Genomic DNA, 21,232 nt, shown 5'->3' with positions numbered 1-21,232 from the left:
CTAATGTGGAGACAACTTATGTAGGAACACTGATTATACCCACACCTAGTTCAGCACCCACTGGAGATCATCTCACGTTACGTTTCACTCAAAAAAAAAATTCAATTGCATCAATAAAGAAACAATCTGAATTTTATTAAACACCCTCCTAAACTACACAGGTGCTTGGCTTCTTGATCTGAGATTGATCCTGTATCTGTCAAATGGCTGGTTGCAGAAAGGTCACTGAACAGGACTTTCCCAGACTCCAAGCTGGGTGTCCGGTATGTGAGGATCTTACTCCCATGGGCTTTTTTTTTTTCTTCTTAAATTCTACGCCCAATGTGGAGCTTGAACTCACAACCTTCAGATCAAGAGTCACTATACTCTACCAACTGAGCCACCAGGTGCCTCACTCTAAAGTCTTTTAAGGAGGTGTATAGTAGAGATCTAGACACACCATCAGGTTCCAGACCTGGTCCTGCCATTTCTTGCAGGGTGAACTTGGAAAGATCCCTTCATTTTCCATTCCAACTGTCTTAGCTCACCTTTTCTTGCCAAGTCACATCTTAAGTTGCTGTTCAGTCTGTGGATTGGCTGCCTAGTCAGATGTCCAACTGGGCCAGGCAGGTGACAGGATCACGTGGAGCAAACACCAGCTTTCTCGGACTGTGGCTTCAGTAAGGGCCAGTGTATTAATTATGACTATGATACATACTTGACTAGTTAGCTAAAAGTTGCCAGATGTTTGTTCGGTGAATAAATGAACATGTTATTCTTTTAAGACTCCGCTTGTGTCATGGTCTTAATGATGTCTTCCCTACTTCCCTTCCATCCTGGTAGGATTAGGCCATCATTGAACCTTGAAACTATTGTATTGTTAACACACTGTATCATTGTTGATTTTTCTTTCCCAATTAACTCCTGAGGGCAGGAATGATAACTTATTCATTCCTGTACTCCCAGGGCCCAGCAATAACTGGCCAGAAAAAATTTGTAAGAGACTCAGTAAAAATGGGCATGAAAGAGAATAAATGAGAGAATAGTTCCTTTGGGCTTCAGCATTCTATGAATTCATGAAATATGCAGGTATGTTATGAACAATAAAATGAAATTAGTTGACAGCAGACCCATTAATCAAAATATATAATCAAAATAACAATGGTTTCAATTCATGGAGTCCTCACTACATGCCAAGTAGTGTCCTAAGACAGTGTATGAATGACCATCATTTAATACCTACACAACTCCAGGTACTAATTATTATCCCTATCTGGCAGATGAGAACAGTGGAACTCTAAGACATTAAATAAATGCCCAACCAGCGAGTGGCAGAAAGCCACAGTTCAAACTCAGGGCTATTTGACACCCGTACTCATAACTATTTAAAGAGGAGGAGGAATGAAAACTAAGATGATGCTGATAATTTATAGTTCTATCAGTCTAGTCTAAGGCTTCACAAAGAACACCTGGCAATTAGCAGAACAAGACTCTCCACAGTGGTTATGAACCATTACAGAACATCTAGTCCAGCCCCATCATTTCATAGCAAGGGAATCTTTGGCCGGGAGAACTGTCCAGCTAGGCTCAGGTCTAGCTAGTAGAACAGCTTGCCTAGAACCCTAGAATCAGGGCATAGCTGCTCTACTGTTCTTGTTACTGAAGTGCTCTGGTCACTTCCTTCAAGGTTCTGCTCACATGTCATCTGCATAGAGACTTTTCCTGACCACATATCTGAAATAGTCTTCTTTACTCATTGTCTTCTCACTCTGCTTTATTTTTCTTCACAACAGGTTCTACCTACCTTATGGATTGTTTATTTTCCCCACTAGAATATAAGCTGTGTGAGGATAAGACTTTCATTGCTGCTTGTTTGGAGCCTATAGCAATGCCTGGCATATAAGGTACTCAATAAAAATTGGTTGAATTAATGCTTAAACATTCCAAAGCATCAATTGCAATGTAATTTTAATGCACTGAAACTTCTTAGCCTTTAAAGCAGAAAGCTTTATTTTTTGCCTTTATTTTTTATTTCTGGCCAATCATTTAGTGTATTAAACTTTGGTAAACATCTGTCTTCTCCCCTAATTTTCAATTCCCTGCCAGATAGGGATTGGGCCTTAGTCATCCATGCATCCCAAAGCCTAGCACAGGTCCTGGTATGAATAGCTGTTGAAAAATACTTGAGGAGGCCGGTGTGGAGAGTGCTAAGAGTGACAGTCACAGGCATTGTTGCTTAGTGATTTATTCTCCTTAAGGCTCCATCAGCAGGTGGAATGGAAGACCCCTCCCACCCTGATGCCTCGGGCAGCCAAGGTATTATACTCCTTCACTGCCTGCTCCGTCTGGAGGATCCGCACATCAATGCCTTGTTTCTCAAGATACTCCACAGTTGATGGAGGGACCTGGGAAGAGGGAAAAAGATGAGTAAGTCAAGGGAAAGGCCCTCCTGGGTTTCCTTTCCTGCCATGAGGCAAGGGTTCTCTACAAAATTAGACAGTAACAACTGTCAGTCCTCAATTACCCAGCATGTCACCAGTCCAAAATTTGACAGCCCCAAGGAGTCAACAAAGCTTCTAAGAAGTTAGCCAAGTACCATGCGTGCACAAAGCTCATGTGAAATGGAAATGGGAAAAGGATGGATTTTGGAGTCAGATAGTCTTGGATTTAAGTCTGACTAACAGTGTGACCTTGGGTAAGTGAATTCAATTCTCTGACCTTTTGGTTCCATGTCTATAAATAGGGATAATAATACCTAGCTCACAGGGCTGGTATGAAAACGAATTCAGCTAAGATATATAAAATGCCTAGCATGTAAATGTTGAATGTTTGAGTCAGTCCAACCTGAATCTAACGTCTAACTTTGCCATATAGGCCAGCAACCAAGGTTTCTCAACCCAGCTGCCTCCTCTATAAATGGGGATAATAATATATACACGGGGGACGCCTGGGTGGCTCAGCGGTTGAACATCTGCCTTTGGCTCAGGGCGTGATCCTGGAGTCCCCGGATCAAGTCCCACATCAGGCTCCTTGCATGGAGTCTGCTTCTCCCTCTGCCTGTGTCTCTGCCTCTCTCTCTGTGTCTCTAATGAATAAATAAATAAATCTAAAAAAAAAAATATATATATATATATATATACACGGGGTGGTGTGAAGATGAAGTTAACTATTGCAGTTCAAATGTCTCCTCAGAAAGGCCTTTCCTGACTACTCCATTTAGAGCAGCCACTCATAAGTCACCATTGTCTTCACAGCATTTGTTACAATCTGAAATTGTCTACTGTTTTATTTTCCAAGGCCATGAACCTTATCTTGTCTCCAGTGCCTAGAATAGTATCTGACCCCATAAAAGGCACTAATAAACAGTTGTAAATTAATTTTATATAAGATTCTCAATAATGGCAGCTATTATTGGATATATTTTTTAAGTCTGGCTTGTGCTGAATATTATTTTAAACCGATTTTAATTAGATTCTGCCTCAGAAGGAAATATTTTTTAAATGCCCTATATTTTTTATATGTTTGAGCAATTTTATAAAAACAATAGCTTTATAGAAAGGAATTATTTTAATGGGAAAAAATAGGTTAAACAAAAAATACGTAAATAACTAAAGGGCACCTTTATCAGTAGGGAACTAGATTTTATGACATCTATATAAAGGAAATCATGAGGTAAATCTCTGTAATCTCTCTTGTGTGCAAGAGTGTCCACAATGTAATAACATGAGTAAGAAGTTACAGAACAATATGTACAATGTGGTCCTATTTATGTAAAAACGATTGTGGGTGTATACATGTATATCTGTATGCATAAGAGTGTATATTTGCAGCTGCATAGAGAACTGGAGCAATATATATCAAATGTGGAAATGGGGTGGGGATCTTTCACTTTTCTACTTCAACATTTCTGCATCAACTGTTTTGCTAAACAAGCATGTATTTGTAAGTACAATAAAAATATTTTTTCTGAAAAGGGAAAATGCATAACTTGTGTTTAAAGAAAAAATAAAAAGTACTATAAAAATGTGAAGTACTGTGAAAATCTAAAGAACCAAATACTGACAGCTGTAGAGGTTGAGAATTCCAGGCAAAACAGCACAGGCCCAGGGTTAGGTAGAGACTGGAGCATCCAACCCAGATGAAGAGTACTAACATCCTTTATTTTATCCTGGGCCATCCACTGGCTCAACAAAACAAGGATGCATGATATATTGAGATGAGCTCCCAAGAAGGACATATTTCTAAGGTAAAGGTCCAAGAGGTCACCAACTGTCCTCAGGAAGGCTGTGCTCACCGATACCTACCTTCAAGGCCTCACTCATCCCTCGGCCAATCACAAGGGTCTGCACACCCTTCTTGACAACTTCTTCCACATCTGCAGGCTGCACACCAGGAGAATGCTGGATGTGGAAAGAGAGAGTATACCAGCTACCTGTTCTTTGAACCTTTGTAATTGGCACTCTTGGAGGATTCATTCATTCACCTATTAATTCATTAAGAAAGTGTTTACTGAGGTTTACTCTGTGCCAAGCATCCTTCAGGGCCCTGGGAATAATAGAAGATCCAATGCCTTAAGGAATGCCAAGTCTGGGACGCCTGGGTGGCTCAGCGGTTGAGTGTCTGCCTTCAGCTCAGAGTGTGATCCTGGAGTCCAGGGATTGAGTCCCACATCAAGTTCCCTGCATGGAGCCTGCTTCTCCCTCTGCCTGTGACTCTGCCTCTCCCTCTGTGTCTCTCATGAATGAATAAAATCTTAAAAAAAAAAAAAAAAAAAAAAAAGGAATGCCAAATCTAGTGAAAAATACAGGAGACTAAAAAGAAATGTCAATAGTTTTACAAGTGCTAGTTCCTGGTGTTGTGAGAACACATAGAAAGAGCACCTAATTCAGACCTAGAGGGTTGGGGCAAGTGGTCAGGGAAGGCATCCCAGAGGAGGTAAGCTGAGATGTAAACTGAGACCTGAAGGACAAACAGGAATTAGCCAGGTTAAAGGAAATTGGTGGAACAAAGCATTCCAAATACAGGGGAAATAGCATGTACAAAGGCTCGAAGGAAAGAAACACCTGGAGAACTAAAGGTAGTTCAGTATGACTGGAGTGTAACAGGTGAGAGAGTGGAAAGAGATAGGGTGGGAGAAGAAAACACTTGTACACCAAGCCAAAACTTGGACTATGGAGAGATTTCATAAGAATCCACCTTTTGGGGCAGCCCAGGTGGCTCGGCGGTTTAGCACCACCTTCAGCCCAGGGTGTGATCCTGGAGACTCAGGATCGAGTCCCACATCTGGCTCCCTGCATGGAGCCTGCTTCTCCCTCTGCCTATGTCTCTGCCTCTCTCTGTCTCTGTGTGTGTGTGTGTGTCTTGAATAAATAAATAAATAAATGTTAAAAAAAAAAAAAAAGAAGAATCCACCTTTTTCTGAGCTCCTTTCCCACTTTACCCAAAAAAACTTGTGTTGATGCTTTAAAACGTATCATTCCATAAAGTCTTCCCAGATTCTCCCAGGGATATTAAAGGTAAAGTGTTTAAGGACATTAATCCAGCACTAAAGAATAGTGGCTTTTGAGTTATTTCCACTTTAGCAAATGGGAAAGTGGGAGTTTGGTAAATACCAGCCCGACTACTGGGCTCCACCTATTACCTATCTGCACGGGGATGACACTCAGCACTGAGGCTCAGAGACAAAAAGCCCTCCCTCCCTGATTTGTCAAGCTCTATCCTTTCATTCAGTCAAGAGGTGTTTACTGAGCACTTACTCTGCACCAGGCTCTATACTCAACACCGGAAATACTGAGATGAACCAAATAGTACCTGGAGCTTTAATCAAATAAGATCAATGAATGGGCGAAAATAGTTACAATAGGATTAGATAAAACAGAGTTGAGGATCTCAGAAGAGTGAGTGAATAAATATGAGTGGGAAGTTGTCAAGAATGACATGCTGTTTTAATTAGGTCTTGAAGTATGAGCACAAAGAAGTATGCCTTGATGTGGTGGTTGTGGAAGGGGTACATTCTAATCATAGAGATGGCATAAGGAAAGAACTGCTGAGAATATCACAGACAAATGTATCAAAGAAAGAAGAGTTTTTCAGTTTAGAAAGATGATAGAGGAAATAGGATTGAAATTTATATAGGCATAAGGAGATTAAATTAGTCTTTTCATTAAATCATGAAATAATATCTTAACATGTTTAGAGTTAACAGATTTCATAATACATCTATAGAAATTATTCCATGTGATCTCTACAGTGATCCTATAAAGTAGCACTAAAACATCCATTCTCGGCAGCCCGGGTAGCTCAGCAGTTTAGCGCCACCTTCAGCCCAGGGCCTGATCCTGGAGCCCCGGAATCGAGTCCCACATCAGGCTCCCTGCATGGAGCCTGCTTCTCCCTCTGCTTGTGTCTCTGCCTCTTTCTCTCTCATGAATAAATAGTCTTTTAAAAAAATAAAACATCCATTCTCATTTTATAGATAAGAAAACTAAACTCACAAAATATATACACATTGGAGGTGGGATTTGAACGGAAACATGTTTAACTTTCCAGTTTAATGCCCTTCATTAGAATACTATAACCCATGGAGCAATTTTCTTGAAACTTGAAAGAAATAAGCCTAATGACCACATAGAATTGTGCTTGGGACAGTGCCTGGCTCATTGCAGGTAGAATAATTTTTAGTTTAAGTGTGAACCTAAATCTTCCCTAGAACAATCTCTCTCTTTCTGTCTTTCTCTCTCTCACACACACACATAAGCTAAAAAAACAAAACAAAATAAAACAAACCATAGAAGATACAGAATGGAGTATTAAAAAAATAGTTGATTAACCCCCAAAAAAGGAAGGAATGAAAAAGATGAGGCCAAACAGAAAACAAATAGCAAGAGAAACTCTTAAACATAGCTATATCCATAATAACATTGGACTAAATAGTTTAAGGAAAAGACTCTCCATATTAAAAAACAAGACCCAACTAAACACTACTCACACGGTCTTTAAATATAAAGACACAGGTTGAAAGTAAAAGGATGAAAAAAGACATAAAACACAAGAATACACTAAGAAAGATGGTATGTTAGTGTGTGTGTGTTTTAAGAGAAAAGGGGGAGAGGGAGAGGGAGAATCTTTAGCAGTCTCCACACCCAGTGCAGAGCCCAATGTGGGACTCGAGCTCATGGGCCCAAGATCATGACCTGAGCTGAAATCAAGAGTTGGACGCCCAACCAACTGGGCCACCCAGGAACCCGAGGTATGATTATATTAATATCAGATTAAGTAGACCTTAGGACCAGAAGTATTACTATAGATAAAGAGTATCATATCATAATGGTTAAAGGGCCAATTCATCAACAAAAATATAACAACTCCAAATCTTTATAGTGTTAGTAAAAGAACTGCAAAATATAAAGAGGAGAAGTATACAACACCACCATAGCTAGAATTTTTTTTTTAAGATTTTATTTATTTATTCATGAGAGTCACAGAAAGAAGCAGAGACACAGGCAGAGAGAGAAGCAGGCTCCTTGCAGGGAGCCCGATGTGGAACTCAATCCTAGGACTCCGGGTCCTGCCCTGAGCCGAAGGCAGGACCTCAACCGCTGACCCACCCAGGTATCCCCATAAGCTGGAAATATTGTTAACAACTCTCTTCCTCAGTAGTTGATAGAACAAATAGACAAAAAGTCATTAAGGAAATGGAAGATTTGAGCAACACTATCAATTTGTCCTAATAGACATTAGGGTTACTACACTCAACAACTACAGAATACATATATTTTCAAGTGTACATGGAACATTCACTAAGACAGACTAAAGGCTAGCCCATCATTTATATATTGTAAATTTCAAAGAAATGAAATACAGAATTTCACCTGACAAAATAGATATAATTGTTTACAATTAAATGTTTACAATGTTATATTTAGAAAAGCCACAAAGTAATTGGAAATTGAATAGAAAGTATTTTTAACTAAAGGACAAAGGAATGATTCTTTGAAAAAGATGAATAAAATTGAAAAACCTTTGAAAGACTGATCAAGAAAAAAAGAGAAGACACAAATCATAAAATATTAAGAATGAAGGGTATATCACTACAGATCCTACAGATATTAGAAAGAAAAAATACTGGGAACAGCTTTACACTAATAAACATGATAGATGAAATAGACAAATTCCTTGAGCAATACAATTTTATAAAAAAATATGTAAGAAATAGAAAATCTGAATAGTCTTATAGCTGTTAGAGATTGAATTTGTAATTTCTTTTTTTTAAAAAAAAGATTTTATTTATTCATGAGAGACACACAGAGAGAGGCAGAGACACAGGCAGAGGGAGAAGCAGGCTCCAATGCAGGGAGCCCGATGTGGGACTCGATCCCAGGACTCCAGGATCATGCCCTGAGCTGAAGGCAGGGGCTTTAGTCACCAAGCCACCCAGGGATCCCTGTAATTTATTTCTTAAAAAGATTTATTTATTTGAGAGAGAGAGAGAAAGAGAGAGTGTGTGAGTAGGGGGAGAGAAGAGGAGGGAGAGGGATCCCTGGGTGGCGCAGCGGTTTGGCGCCTGCCTTTGGCCCAGGGCGCGATCCTGGAGACCCGGGATCGAATCCCACGTCGGGCTCCCGGTGCATGGAGCCTGCTTCTCCCTCTGCCTGTGTCTCTGCCTCTCTCTCTCTCTCTCTGTGTGACTATCATAAATAAATAAAAAAAAAAAATTAAAAAAAAAAAAAAAAAAGAAGAGGAGGGAGAGAGAGACTGACTCACTGCTGAGCAGGGAGCTGGATGTGGGGCTTGATCCCAGGAGGCTGGGAACATGATCTAAGCAGAAATCAAGAGTCAGCCACTTAACCAATTGAGCCACCCAGGCACCCCTCAATTTATAATTTTAAACCTTTCCAGGGTGCCTAGGTGGCTCAGTGGTTGAGCAACTACCTTTGGTCAGGTAGTGATCCTGGGGGTAGTGATCCAGGTAGTGATCCTTGATCCTGTCATCAAGCCTTTTTTTTTTTTTTAAGTTTTTATTTATTTATTTATTCATGAGAGACACACAGAGAGAGGCAGAGACACAGGCAGAGGGAGAAGCAGGCTCCATGCAGGGAGCCCGACATGGGACTCGATCCCAGGTTTCCAGGATCATGCCCTGGGCTGAAGGTGGCGCTAAACCGCTGAGCCACCCAGGCTGCAACTGTCATCAAGTCTTACATCAGGCTCCCCACAGGGAGGTCTGCTTCTCCTTCTGCCTATGTCTCCGCCTCCCTCCCTCTCTCTGTGTGTCTCTCATGAATAAATTTTAAAAATCTTTAAAAAGAAAAAAAAAACTTTTCCACAGAAAAAATTCTAGTCACAAAGGACTTCTTTGGTGCATTCTCTTTTAAACATTTAATGAAAATCCTCAAGAAAACATTAACAAATCCAAGGTTGGTTCAACATTCAAAAATCAATGTTCATCATAAAGAAGAAAAAATCATATACATCCATCTCAACTGATGCATAAAAAAGCATTTAACCAAGCTAATGTATTTATGATTTTAAAAATTTCAGCAAACTAAACTAGAAGGGAATCTTTTTTAGGTAAAAGACATCTAAGAAAAACCTACAACTAAACATCAAATATAATTTCCCCCAAAGACTGGATATAGGGATGCCTGGGTGGTTCAGCGGTTGAGCATCTTGCTTTTGGCTCAGAGCATGATCCCGGGTTCTGGGGTTCAAGTCCCATATTGGACCCCTTGCATGGAGCCTGCTTCTCCCTCTGCCTGTGTCTCTGCCTCTCTCTCTGTGTCTCTCATGGATAAATAAAATCTTAAAAAAAAAAAAAAGACTGCATATAACAGGCATTAGTTAGACATTTATTTTCTTATTTTCTGTTGGATCTGTCCATCCTCTCCATCTCCACTGCCACTACCCTGGTTCCCTGGTTTATGCTGCCATTACTTCTTGTTTGGACTATTATAGTAACTTTATAATTGGTCCCCATAAAACCAATGTAGCTTTCCAATTATCCATTCTTCAAACTGTAGCCAGAGGAATCTTTTTAAAACATAAATTCATTCATATCACCCCTCCACTTAAAAGTATTCAGTGGCTTCTTAGTGCCCTTACAATAAATGCCAAACTCCTTAACATGGTATGTAAGTTCCCAGCTTCCTTTCTTTCCAGTCTCACCGCTTTCTTCATGCTCTTTTTTTTAAAATAAGATTTTATTTATTTATTTAAGGGGGGCGGGGAGAGAGAGAGTGCATGGACGGGTGTGGGGGCACAGGGAAAAACAGACTCCTCACTGAGCAGGGAGCCTGATGTGGGGCTTGATCCTAGGACCCTGGGATTATGATTGAGCCGAAGGCAGACACTTAACTGATTGAGCCACCCAGGCACCCCTTTCTTCGTGTTCTATATTATACACGGCCTTCTATCAGTTCTTCATAGCATGTTTTCTCTCACCATGGTTAAGATAAAACAAAAATCTAAAGATTGGGAGAGGATATTTGTACATCACATATCCAACAAAGGATTTTATCAGAATATATGAAGAACTCTCAAAACACCATAATACAAAAACAATCCAACTTTTAAAAATAGGTGAAATATTTGAACATACACTTTACCAAAGAAGATATATGGATAGCTATGAAGAACATGAAAAGGCACTCAATATGGTAAATCACCATGGAAATGCATATTAAAACCATTATGATATATCAAATGCTGGTGAGGATATGATTGGATCTATCCTATGTAGCTAATGCAAGTGTAAAGTGTAGAGCTAACTCTGGAAATAGAAGTATTTTCTCAGTTAAACATACATTTATTTGTTCAATGACGCCTTTTTAGTTCAACGGGTCTGTGATCAATTCTAGAACCACCCTGAGCTGCCGTCATGCTATACAGAATTCAAAATACTTTTCTGGGGCTATGACCAAGGTAAATATTTAATAGAACTACAAATCAGGATTGGAGAACTTCACCTTCCTTAAGTAAATGCACTCAACTGAAATACTGAAAGACTGCTTCATCTAACAAAGAACTGCATCTACTTTGAGAAGCATCATGATTCCCAGACTCTAAAAGCTCACATTCTAATATAAAGAAACAAGACCACTGCTCAAAATCAAACGAAAGGTCAGTAAGAGTGCAAAACCATAATCCTCAGGAGATTCAGAGACTGAAGACAGCCACAGCCAATCAGAGTTGCTGGATCAATGGAACTCGAGTGACAAATTTGGCTGCTGCGTGCTATACTGCAGGCCCAGGGTGTCACGTACAGAGCAATGAAAGATAACTCTGCAAAAGCCTGTGGATCCAGGCATTGGTGGGTGATTACTCACAGCCTTGTGCACAGGCCTGTGATTGGAGCATCAGCCTGTTATTGAGGTGTCCTCAACCTGTCACCAGCTCCTCCTCTGCTTCTTCCAATCCCTTGAGGCAAACCACTAAGGCTCTCTTCCCTGCATGAGTGTCTGATTCTGTTCCTCTTCTTTAAGAGGCTTTCTGTCACACCATGTGAGGTTGTAAAAGCTTACTGTTTTTCCTTGGAAGAAAGCTATTAATTGTGTAAAAATGTCCAGCTAATAATAATGTCCATTATACTAGCTGAACAAGAGTGGCATCTTGATGTCTGGGACATCGCCTCCTATTTGATGTTAAATTTGAAAAGAAAACATTGCTAAATTACACTTTCAAGGAAGCGTATCCTTCTGCTGAAATAAATGGTTAGTGGCAATGCTGTTATCTGGCTGTGTTGCTGATAAAAGCAGATGCTGTGAGTGAAGGTTAAAGGATCTCTGAAATCTGTCCCCTGTGGACACTGCCTGAGTCACATTCTCATCACCGTTTGCCTGAATTAAGAAGCTCCTAAATGATCTTCCTGTCTCTACCAGGGCAGAGGCACATTTGTGTTTTGCTTTTGTTTTTGTTTTGTTTTTGGTGACACAGGCCATACTGCCAATCTGAGAAAACCTACAGCCTCCTTCTCAAAATATAATTTTAAAACGCAAAATATAAAATATATAGAACTGCAAAGACAACAGATTTTATGCAACTAAAATGACCAAAATATTAAAAACAGGTATGTGATCTAGTAATATGCTTATTAGCTTAGAAGAGTGGAAATATTTTCCAAAAGCTCATTGGCAAACTTGCCCTCACATCTCATAGTGCCAAGTGGCAGACTGCTAGCTGTTCTTTCAAAATCTATTCTGCCCCTTTTCTGGGTCATATGGCTCCCCAACTAGAGACTCCATTTTCTGTTCTCCCTTGAAGCTAGCTATGGCAATGTGACTATGCTATCAACAATATAAAATTCAGTGGAGTACAAGTAGAAGAAATGATACAACATCTAGGTTTGGGCCTTAAAACACTGAATGTGAGGGTAGCCTGGGTGGCTCAGCAGTTTAGCGCCGCCTTCAGTCCAGGGCCTGATCCTGGGGACCTGGGATCCAGTCCTATGTCGGGCTCCCTGCATGGAGCCTGCTTCTCCCTCTGCCTCTCTCTCTCTCTCTCTCTCTCTCTCTCATGAATAATTAAAATCTTAAAAAACAAAACAAAACACTGAATGTGATCTTTTCTTCTCTTTCATCTTCCTTTCAAGTTAGAATCCGGCATGGCTACAACCTGTACCCACCATTCAAGTGCTCTAGAATCTGGCAGAGCAACAAAGAGAAAAACCAAACAAAACATGGGCTCCTGGCAGTACCCCCGGAGCTGTCCTCCCCGTCCCTGCCTTAGGCAGGCTACGCTAATAGAGAAATATATTTCTATCTTCGTAAAGCCACTAAATTTTATGATTTCTATTACAAATAACAGCTTATCCTTTAACCTAACTAATCCACAGACCCATGGATTAAACTAAACTAAACCATGACTGGTTAGATGAATCATTTGGGGTAGAACACATATACTTATACACTGGACCCCAAGGGACTATGCCTAATATGCAGAATATACATAAGGGAGCCATAGGGACATTCACCTTATGGGAATTTAACTATATGTTTTTAGGGGGAAAAAAAGAGCAAGGACTATTTAAATAGTGAGGGTAATTCAGCCTAATTCTACTCAAAGAGTATATGCCATGGACTAAACATGAGATAGCAGCCATGCATCTATTATTCCTTTTATCTCAATTCCATAGTTGCTGCTTCCAGTGTGAATCTTTGGCCTCACCAAGTGTGTTGCTAGTGTTCAAACCTGCAATATACATTTTTCATACAACATGGACCCTAAATGCAAGGAACTACTTTATCTGGTCCTGTATAGAAGATGACATGTGTGTTCTAACCTTAAGGGAATCTTCTGGAAGGATTTGACTATAAGCAATTTTCATCTTAAGTACTAATTTTATTTTTTTTAAGATTTTATTTATTTATTCATGAGACACACACAGACAGACACAGGCAAGAGAGAAGCAGGCGTCCGGGGGGAAGCCCAATGCAAGACTCAATCCCAGGAATCTGGGATCACGCCCTGAGCTAAAGGCAGACGCTCAACCACTGAGCCACTCAGGCATTCCTTAAATGCTAACTTTAAAATTTAATCCCTGAATAAGATTCAAGTCCACCATATTAGTCTTAAAGTGATAGGATCTAAGGTTTGGAGGGGCCTCACATGTCCAGAAAACAAGGCAGTGGTAAAAAACTGATGGGAAACAAACAAACAAACAAAAACTGATGAGAACATGTCAAAAAAACACTGGCCAAATTTAGAATAATTTAAACCTCAAAATATTACAAATGGCAGTGGGTTAAAACATTACCTTATTCTGTTTAAGCTGCTGTAACAAAAAGCCACAAACTGGGTAGCTTATAAACAATAGGAATTTATTTCTCACAGTTCTGGAGGCTAAAAATCTAAGATCAAGGCACCAGCATGGTTGAGTTTTAGTGAAGTCCTTCCTGGTTCATAGCTAGTGCCTTCTCTATTCTCATGTTGTTGAAGGGATCTTTCTGCAGCCTCTTTTCTAAGGCCCTAATCAAATTCATGAGGGCTACACTCTCATGACGTAAGTACCCAAAGACCCCCCCTTCCTGATACCACCATCTTTAGGTGTTAGGATTTCAACATTCAGAACATTGCAAACATTAAATCAAAAAAGATGGCATAAACCCATAGTGATACTAAAAATAGTGGGAGTGGCTAAAGGAAAGCTCTTCTTTACAGAAGAATCCAGCTAATGAATGTAGAAGGAATGATAGAAATATCACCATTTTGCAACCACTAATTTAGTGAAGTTGGGCAAGGATCTGTGGTCACTGCTAAAACCACGGGATGGAAAGGTTGCTGGGGAACATTATTAAGTTTCTAATTATTACTCTACAGAGTACTTATTTTTTTTAAAGATTTTTTTAAAAGATTTTACTTATTTATTCATAGAGATACAGAGAGAGAGGCAGAGACACAGGCAGAGGGAGAAGCAGTCTCCATGCCGGGAGCCCGACATGGGACTTGATCCCAGGTTTCCAGGATCACACCCCAGGCTGCAGGTGGCACGAAACCACTGCACCACTGGGGCTGCCCTCTACAGCTTACTTATTGATTACAAATGGGAAAATGTGCCTTTACCACTGTCCTTTTTTTTTTTTTTTTAAGATTTTACTTATTTATTCACAAGAGACACACACAGAGAGAGAGAGAGAGAGAGAGAGAGAGAGAGAGAGAGGCAGAGACACAGGCAGAGGGAGAAGCAAGCTCCATGCAGGGAGGCTCCATGATGTGGGACTCCATCCTGGGTCTCCAGAATCAGGCCCTGGGCTGAAGGCAACGCTAAACCCCTGAGCCACTGGGCTGCCCACCTTTACCACTGTCTTAACCACATGATCAAACATAACCTCATCAGTAACTGGGCAAACTGACTTTACGTGCCTCCAGATATGATGCACTGAAGACATAACCACCTGTGAAGTATTCATGCCCCAAATGATGAACTTGCATCTAATCATGATAGAAAAAAATCGGATAAATCTAAACTGTAGACTATTTTACAAAAACAACTGGCCTGGACACTTCAAAAATACCTATGTCATCAAAGAGAAAAAATGGAGAGCAACCGGTGTTCAAGAAACATGACAACAACAATAACAAAATAACCTGACAACAAAATGCAGTGCATGATGCTTGACTGGATCTTGGATTGACAAGGAAAGTCAAATAAAACATATATTATTTTACTGGAACAATTACTGTAATTTGGCTATGGAGTTGATGTTATTTACTATTGTATCAATGCTGAGTTTCTTGAGTATAATTTTGTGAATATGTCTGGCAGAATGGCTTTGTTTTATACATGCTGCAGTAGACACATGCTGCAATATTTAGAGTTCATATGAAGTATCAAGTGTCACAATGTCAATACCTCACTTTCAAATGATTCAGCAAAAATAATTATCAAAAAAGGGAGAGGGACAGGGTAGTGTGTATGCCAGAGAAAGACAAATAAAGTAAATGGCAGAATGTTAACAACTGATGAGTGTAGATTGATATACAAGTGCTTGTTCTTTTTTTTTTCCCAGTTTGTTACGTAGGTTTGAAATTTTTCAAAATTAAAAGAAAAAAAAGAGGTTCAACATAGGCTTTCTGTTGTCAACCAGATTTACAAGGTGAACAGGAAAACGAAAGCAAAAGTAAACAAACCCAAGGGCTGAAAGGGTTAGGAATGGCTCAGCTCATCTATCTTTCCTTAGGTAGCGTTATCCTGAGCACTAGACCCTCTGGTCTCGTCAATTCTCCAACTTTCTAAGAACTATGTTCTACTTTATAACTATTGCCTGTATGATATGTAAAAATAAAAACACAAAATCAACAAAAGTTACAGAAGACATTTTTGGGGCTTTAGGTAAACTTGAAGATAGACTTTATATTAGCTAATACTTTACCAAAGATAATCTTATTTATGATAATTATATTGCAGCTATGTAGGAGAATGTTTGTGTTCTTAGGAAAGAAATGCTGAAATATGATTTCTGACATTTACTGTCAAATGATTTGGGGGTGGGGGAAGTGTGTTTTCGTGCACGCGCGTGTGTGTTTGAAGAAAAAATAAGGTAATTGTTAATAACTTGAGGATTTAGATTAAGGGTACATGGGAATTTATTCTGCTATTCGTATAGGTGTTGTGTAGGTTAAATATTTTTCAAAATTAAAAAAAAAATATTTTTCAAAATTAAAAGTTAAAGTTTGCACATTTCCTTTAGTTCTCTTTGGGTAATTGGTTTGACTTTCCTTTTCATTTTTAAATATACATATATATATATATATGATTCCTTCCTTCCTTCCTTCCTTCCTTCCTTCCTTCCTTCCTTCCTTCCTTCCTTCCTTCCTTCCTTCCTTTCTTAAAGGGGGAAGCAACAGAGGGGGAGGGAGAAGGACAAGTAGACTCCACATGGAGTGCAGAGCCTGATATGAGGCTCAATCTCATGCCTGAGATCATGACCTGAGCTGAAACCAAGAGTTGGAAGCTTAATAGATTAAGCCACTCAGGCACCCCAGGTTGGCTTTCTTTAATTTGTTTTATTTTTTAAATTTTTTTAAAGATTATTTATTTATTTATTCATAGAGACAGAGAGAGAGAGAGAGAGAGAGACACGCAGAGACACAGGCAGAGGGAGAAGCAGGCTCCATGCAGAGAGCCTGACGTGGGACTCGATCCAGGGTCTCCAGGATCATGCCCTGGGCTGCAGGCGGCGCTAAACCGCTGTGCCATGGGGGCTGCCCAGTTGGTTTTCTTTTAATTTTAAATTTGCATTTTATCTTCCTTCTTGTCTCCTTTCACCCTATCAGAAGGATATATAAATGAATGACCTATGTATGTTTCGACATAGAAAAGTCTTCTCCAATAAGACAATTACTGCATTAGGATAGAAATGAGCAAGGACAGTATGAAACAGTAGTAAAGTATGGGCTTCAAAGTAGGCCTCAGTTTCAAATTATTAGCTGTGTGATCCCAGAAAACCTATATTTGACTACGGACATAATAGTTGTTTAATGATTGGTAGAGATTTGGGAGGAGGTAGTAGTATTTGGTATTATTTAATAATAGTATTTAGTATTTTTTTATTCTCATTAAACTTTTGTTTTAATGGTTCTCAAAATTCTGTGACAGATTTTTGATCAAGTTGTTTCCTTTAGAAAGTACTGATTTTAAAAACTAATAACTAAAAACTGCCACATACACACACAAACACAAACACACAAAAAGCCAAATGGTCCACAAAACATTCTCCTTTCCTTCTGAAGGTTTTATGATGCATTGTTATCATTAACCAGTCTTTTACTATTAAACTTTTTTTTTTTACTATTAAACTTAAATGGCCAATTGACACAAGCAGTTCTGAGACTGTTCTTCCACCAATGATTAAGACGGTGGTGGCAGGTATTGGGGATAATACTTATTTAGCCTTCTGAGCTTTCTGGGCAGACTTGGTGACCTTGCCACCTCTAGCTGCCTTCTTGTCCACTAGTTTGATGACACCCACAGCAACCATCTGTCTCATGTCACGAACAGCAAAATGGCCCAGAGAAGGATAGTCTGAGAAGCTCTCAACACATTGATTTGCCAGGAACCATATCAACAACGGTAACATCACCAGATTTCAAGAACCTGGGACCATCTTCCAGCTTTTTTCCAGGATGATGATTTATCTTCTCCTTCAGTCCACGAAACTTGCAAACAATGTGAGCTGTGTGACAATCCAGCACAGGTGCATATCCAGCACTGATTTGGCCTGGATGGTTCAGGATAATAACCTGAAGCATGAAGCCAGCTGCTTCCATTGGTGGGTCATTTTTGCTGTCACCAGCCACATTGCCATGATGAACATCTTTGACAGATACATTTTTTTTTTGTGACAGATACATTCTTGACACTTAAGCCCACATCGTCCCCAGGAAGAGCCTCACTCAAAGCTTCATGGTGCATTTCAACAGACTTTACTTCAGTTATAACACTGACCAGAGCAAAGGTGACTACCATGCCAGGTTTAAGAATACCAGTCTCTACTCGGCCCACAGGGACAATACCAATACCACTAATTTTGTAAACATCCTGGAGGCAGATGCAAGGGCTTATCAGTTGGACACGGTGGCAGAATGCAAAGTAGAACTTCAAGCAGTGTGGTTCCATTGGCATTCCCATCTTTACAGGTGACTTTCCATCCCTTGAACCAAGGCATGTTAGCACTTGGCTCAAGCATATTGTCACCATTCCAACCTGAGATTGGCATGAATGCTACTGTGTCAGGGTTGTAGCCAATTTTCGTAATGTAGGTGCTGACTTCCTTAACAATTTCCTTATATCTCTTCTGGCTATAGTGTGGCTTAGTGGAATCCATTTTAACACCAACAATTACTTGTTTTACACCCAGTGTGTAAGCCAAAAGAGCATGCTCATGGGTCTGCCCATTCTTGGAGATACCTGCTTCAAATTTACCAACACCGGGGATCCCTGGGTGGCTCAGCGGTTTAGCACCCGCCTTCGGCCCAGGGCGTGATTCTGGAGTCCCGGGATGGAGTTCCACATCAGGCTCCCTGCATGGAGTCTGCTTCTCCCTCTGCCTGTGTGTGTGTGTGTCTCTCTTTGTGTCTCTCATGAATAAATAAATAAAATCTTAAAAAAAAAATTCACCAACACCAGCAGCAACAATCAGGACAGCACAATCAGCCTGAGATGTGCCTGTAATCATGTTTTTGATAAGGTTTCTGTGTCCTGCAGCATCAATCATGGTCACGTAATACTTGGTCTCGAATTTCCACAGGGAGATATCAATAGTGATACCATGTTCATGTTCAGCTTTCAGTTTATCTAAGACTCAGGCATACTTGAAGGAGCCCTTTCCCATCTCAGCAGCCTCCTTCTTAAATTTTTCGATAGTTCTTTTGTCAATCCCACCACACTTGTAGATCAGATGACCATTAGTGGTAGACTTGCCTGAATCTAGTGTCCAATGATGATCATATTGATGTGAGTTTTGTCGTTTCCTTTCCTATTTTGGTTTAGGTTTAGCTGTGGTTTTCACAACACCTGTGTTCTGGCGGCAAACCCATGGAGGGGGCGGGAAGCTAGTATTGTTATTTTAAGGACACTATTGAAGACGATAGATTTTCTTGATATCTCCATTATGTAATCACGATAAAATCTACTCCTTTTATTTATTTATGGATTTATTTTTTAATATGTACTTATTTATTTTAAAAAGAGAGAGAGAGCACAAAGGGGCGGGGGATGAAGAAGGAAAGAAAATCCCAAACAGATTCTGCACCGAGTCTGGAGCCCAAAGCAGTGCTTGATTATACAATCCTGAGATCACAACCCAAGCCAAAGCCATGAATCCAACACTCAACTGACTGCACCACCCAGGCACCCCAAAAATCTTATTTTAAACTAATTAAAAAGGAATCACAAAGTGGGATGCCTGGGTGGCTCACTCAGTTAAGCATCTGACTCTTGGTTTTGGCTCAGGTGGTGATCTCATGGTCATGGGATTGAGCCCCAAATGGAGCTCCTCACTCAGCACAGAGTCTGCTTGTTCTTCTCCCTCCCACTCTCCCTCTCCCTGCCCCTGGCCCTTTTTCTCCTCATGCTGTCTCTCAAATAAATAAATAAATAAATGGAATCACAACATGATTCCTCAGAGAGAATGTCACAAAGAATAAAAAAGAAATGTTTAATGATATCTATAATGGCAAATTAAATGCAGCAAACATTTATTGAGATCCCACTTACAGGTACAGTGCTAAAATGCATAGTTCTTGCCATTAGGGAGTTCACCATTTAATGAAGGAAACAGATAAATACACACTGATTATAACATAGGTGGACTGCAAAAAGTGCTATAATAGAGGCACAAAGTGTTACAGAAGTACTGAGAAGAGAGCAGCTCATTCTCACAAGGATTATTAAGAAGTGGTTGGTAGAGTAGATAATACAAATGTGAAGAATTGAAGGATATATAAGATTTCATCAGGTACAAAGGGAAACAGGTCATTCCAAGCAAATGATCTTTCATTCCTCTGTAAGTTTGTAAGGGAATAAGTATTTGGTATGGAGTAACTAGGTCTTCAGGTGTATTTTACAAAATATAGGAGGTATAATTGAAAGGAAATTTTGGAACTGAATCATTAAAAAAAATCAAGTATGTACTATGTAAAAGGCACAACGGTAGAGGCTTTACAAAGATGAACATATTTAGTATTCAAAGCAACCCCATGAAGTATATTATTTTCCAGGTCCCACCCCCAAGAGATTCTTATTCAGTAGGTGGAGAGAATGAGGGAGATAAAGAACATGCATTTTAAACAAGCACTCTAGGTGATTGTGATGCAAGAGATTCATGAATGACACTGAGAAATACTGGCTGAAAGAAAAGAATGAATTTGCATGAAGGCAAGTTGCATACATTTAAAAAATCTATTCTTCCCAACCCATGCCATACTCTTACATCAACTTATGACAAACAGGCATTATTATTCTCCTTTTATAGATGATTGAATTAAGGCACTGAGAGGCTAAATAACTTGTTTAAGGTTACCTAGCCAAAATGTGACAGTGCCAGGACCTATGAATCTAAATGTCTACTACATATCTTTATCTAGAGGCCCTATTATAAATTCAGGTTCAACATACTCCATTATCCCTACTCAGTCTTTGCCCCAAACACAAACACAGTCCTGCTCCAATATACCCAATCTCAATGAACAGCATCACCATGTACCCATGTATCCATGATAGAAATCTCCCTCACCTGCTAAATCTAATAAATCACCCTATCCTGTCAATTTCAACTTCTTAATAGTTTTCAGGAGTCTCATTTCCACACACACTACTACTGATTTAACTGTAACAAATTCATCTATTGAGTGCCTACACCACATCTAGCACACTACATTAATCCTTAGACCAACTCTGTGAGGTAGGAAATGTTACTGTCTCCATTATATCAATGGGGACTCCAAGGGGATTCCATGTCCTTTTGCCTCTATACAGATGAGCTCTAGATCAATACCTCAGCTTTTCCTCTTATCTTTCCCAGCTCTTATCCCTTCAACTAGTTCTAGTATACCTCCTTTTGCTTATCCTACTGGCAAATTAAACTTAAAAGATAAAAACTAAACTTATGGCAATTCTTTACTATTTTCCAATTATCATCAATGGTACCTCCTCAGTTTTATAGTTGTTTTTTTTTTTAAGATTTTATTTATTTATTCATGAGAGACACACAGAGAGAAGCAGAGACAAGGCAGAGGGAGAAGCAGGCTCCTTGTGTGG

At 39.7% G+C, this 21,232-nt stretch overlaps 1 protein-coding gene and 1 pseudogene across 3 annotated transcripts in view; both read right to left on the bottom strand.

Moving 5' to 3' along the window:
• Window positions 1–2,208: 2,208 nt before the first annotated feature.
• The window catches only part of AAMDC (adipogenesis associated Mth938 domain containing), a 36,689-nt gene continuing 17,665 nt past the window's right edge, over window positions 2,209–21,232 (bottom strand). For 2 of the 3 annotated variants that reach the window (XM_041730567.1, XM_041730568.1), the window contains exons 3-4: window positions 4,284–4,379; window positions 2,209–2,384 (exon numbers count right to left, since the gene is read on the bottom strand). In XM_041730567.1, coding sequence (XP_041586501.1) covers window positions 2,244–2,384; window positions 4,284–4,379 — 237 coding nt within the window. In that variant the 3' untranslated portion in view covers window positions 2,209–2,243. The remainder of the gene's footprint in view (window positions 2,385–4,283; window positions 4,380–21,232) is intronic. The other variant, XM_041730569.1, reaches the window with a different exon arrangement.
• On the bottom strand, window positions 17,026–20,674 carry LOC121476526 (annotated as a pseudogene).

This window comes from Vulpes lagopus, chromosome 15 (assembly GCF_018345385.1).
Source record: "Vulpes lagopus strain Blue_001 chromosome 15, ASM1834538v1, whole genome shotgun sequence".
NCBI lineage: Eukaryota > Metazoa > Chordata > Mammalia > Carnivora > Canidae > Vulpes > Vulpes lagopus.
The sequence above is the reverse complement of the archived record's forward strand: the minus strand, read 5'-3'. Positions and strand labels throughout refer to the sequence as shown.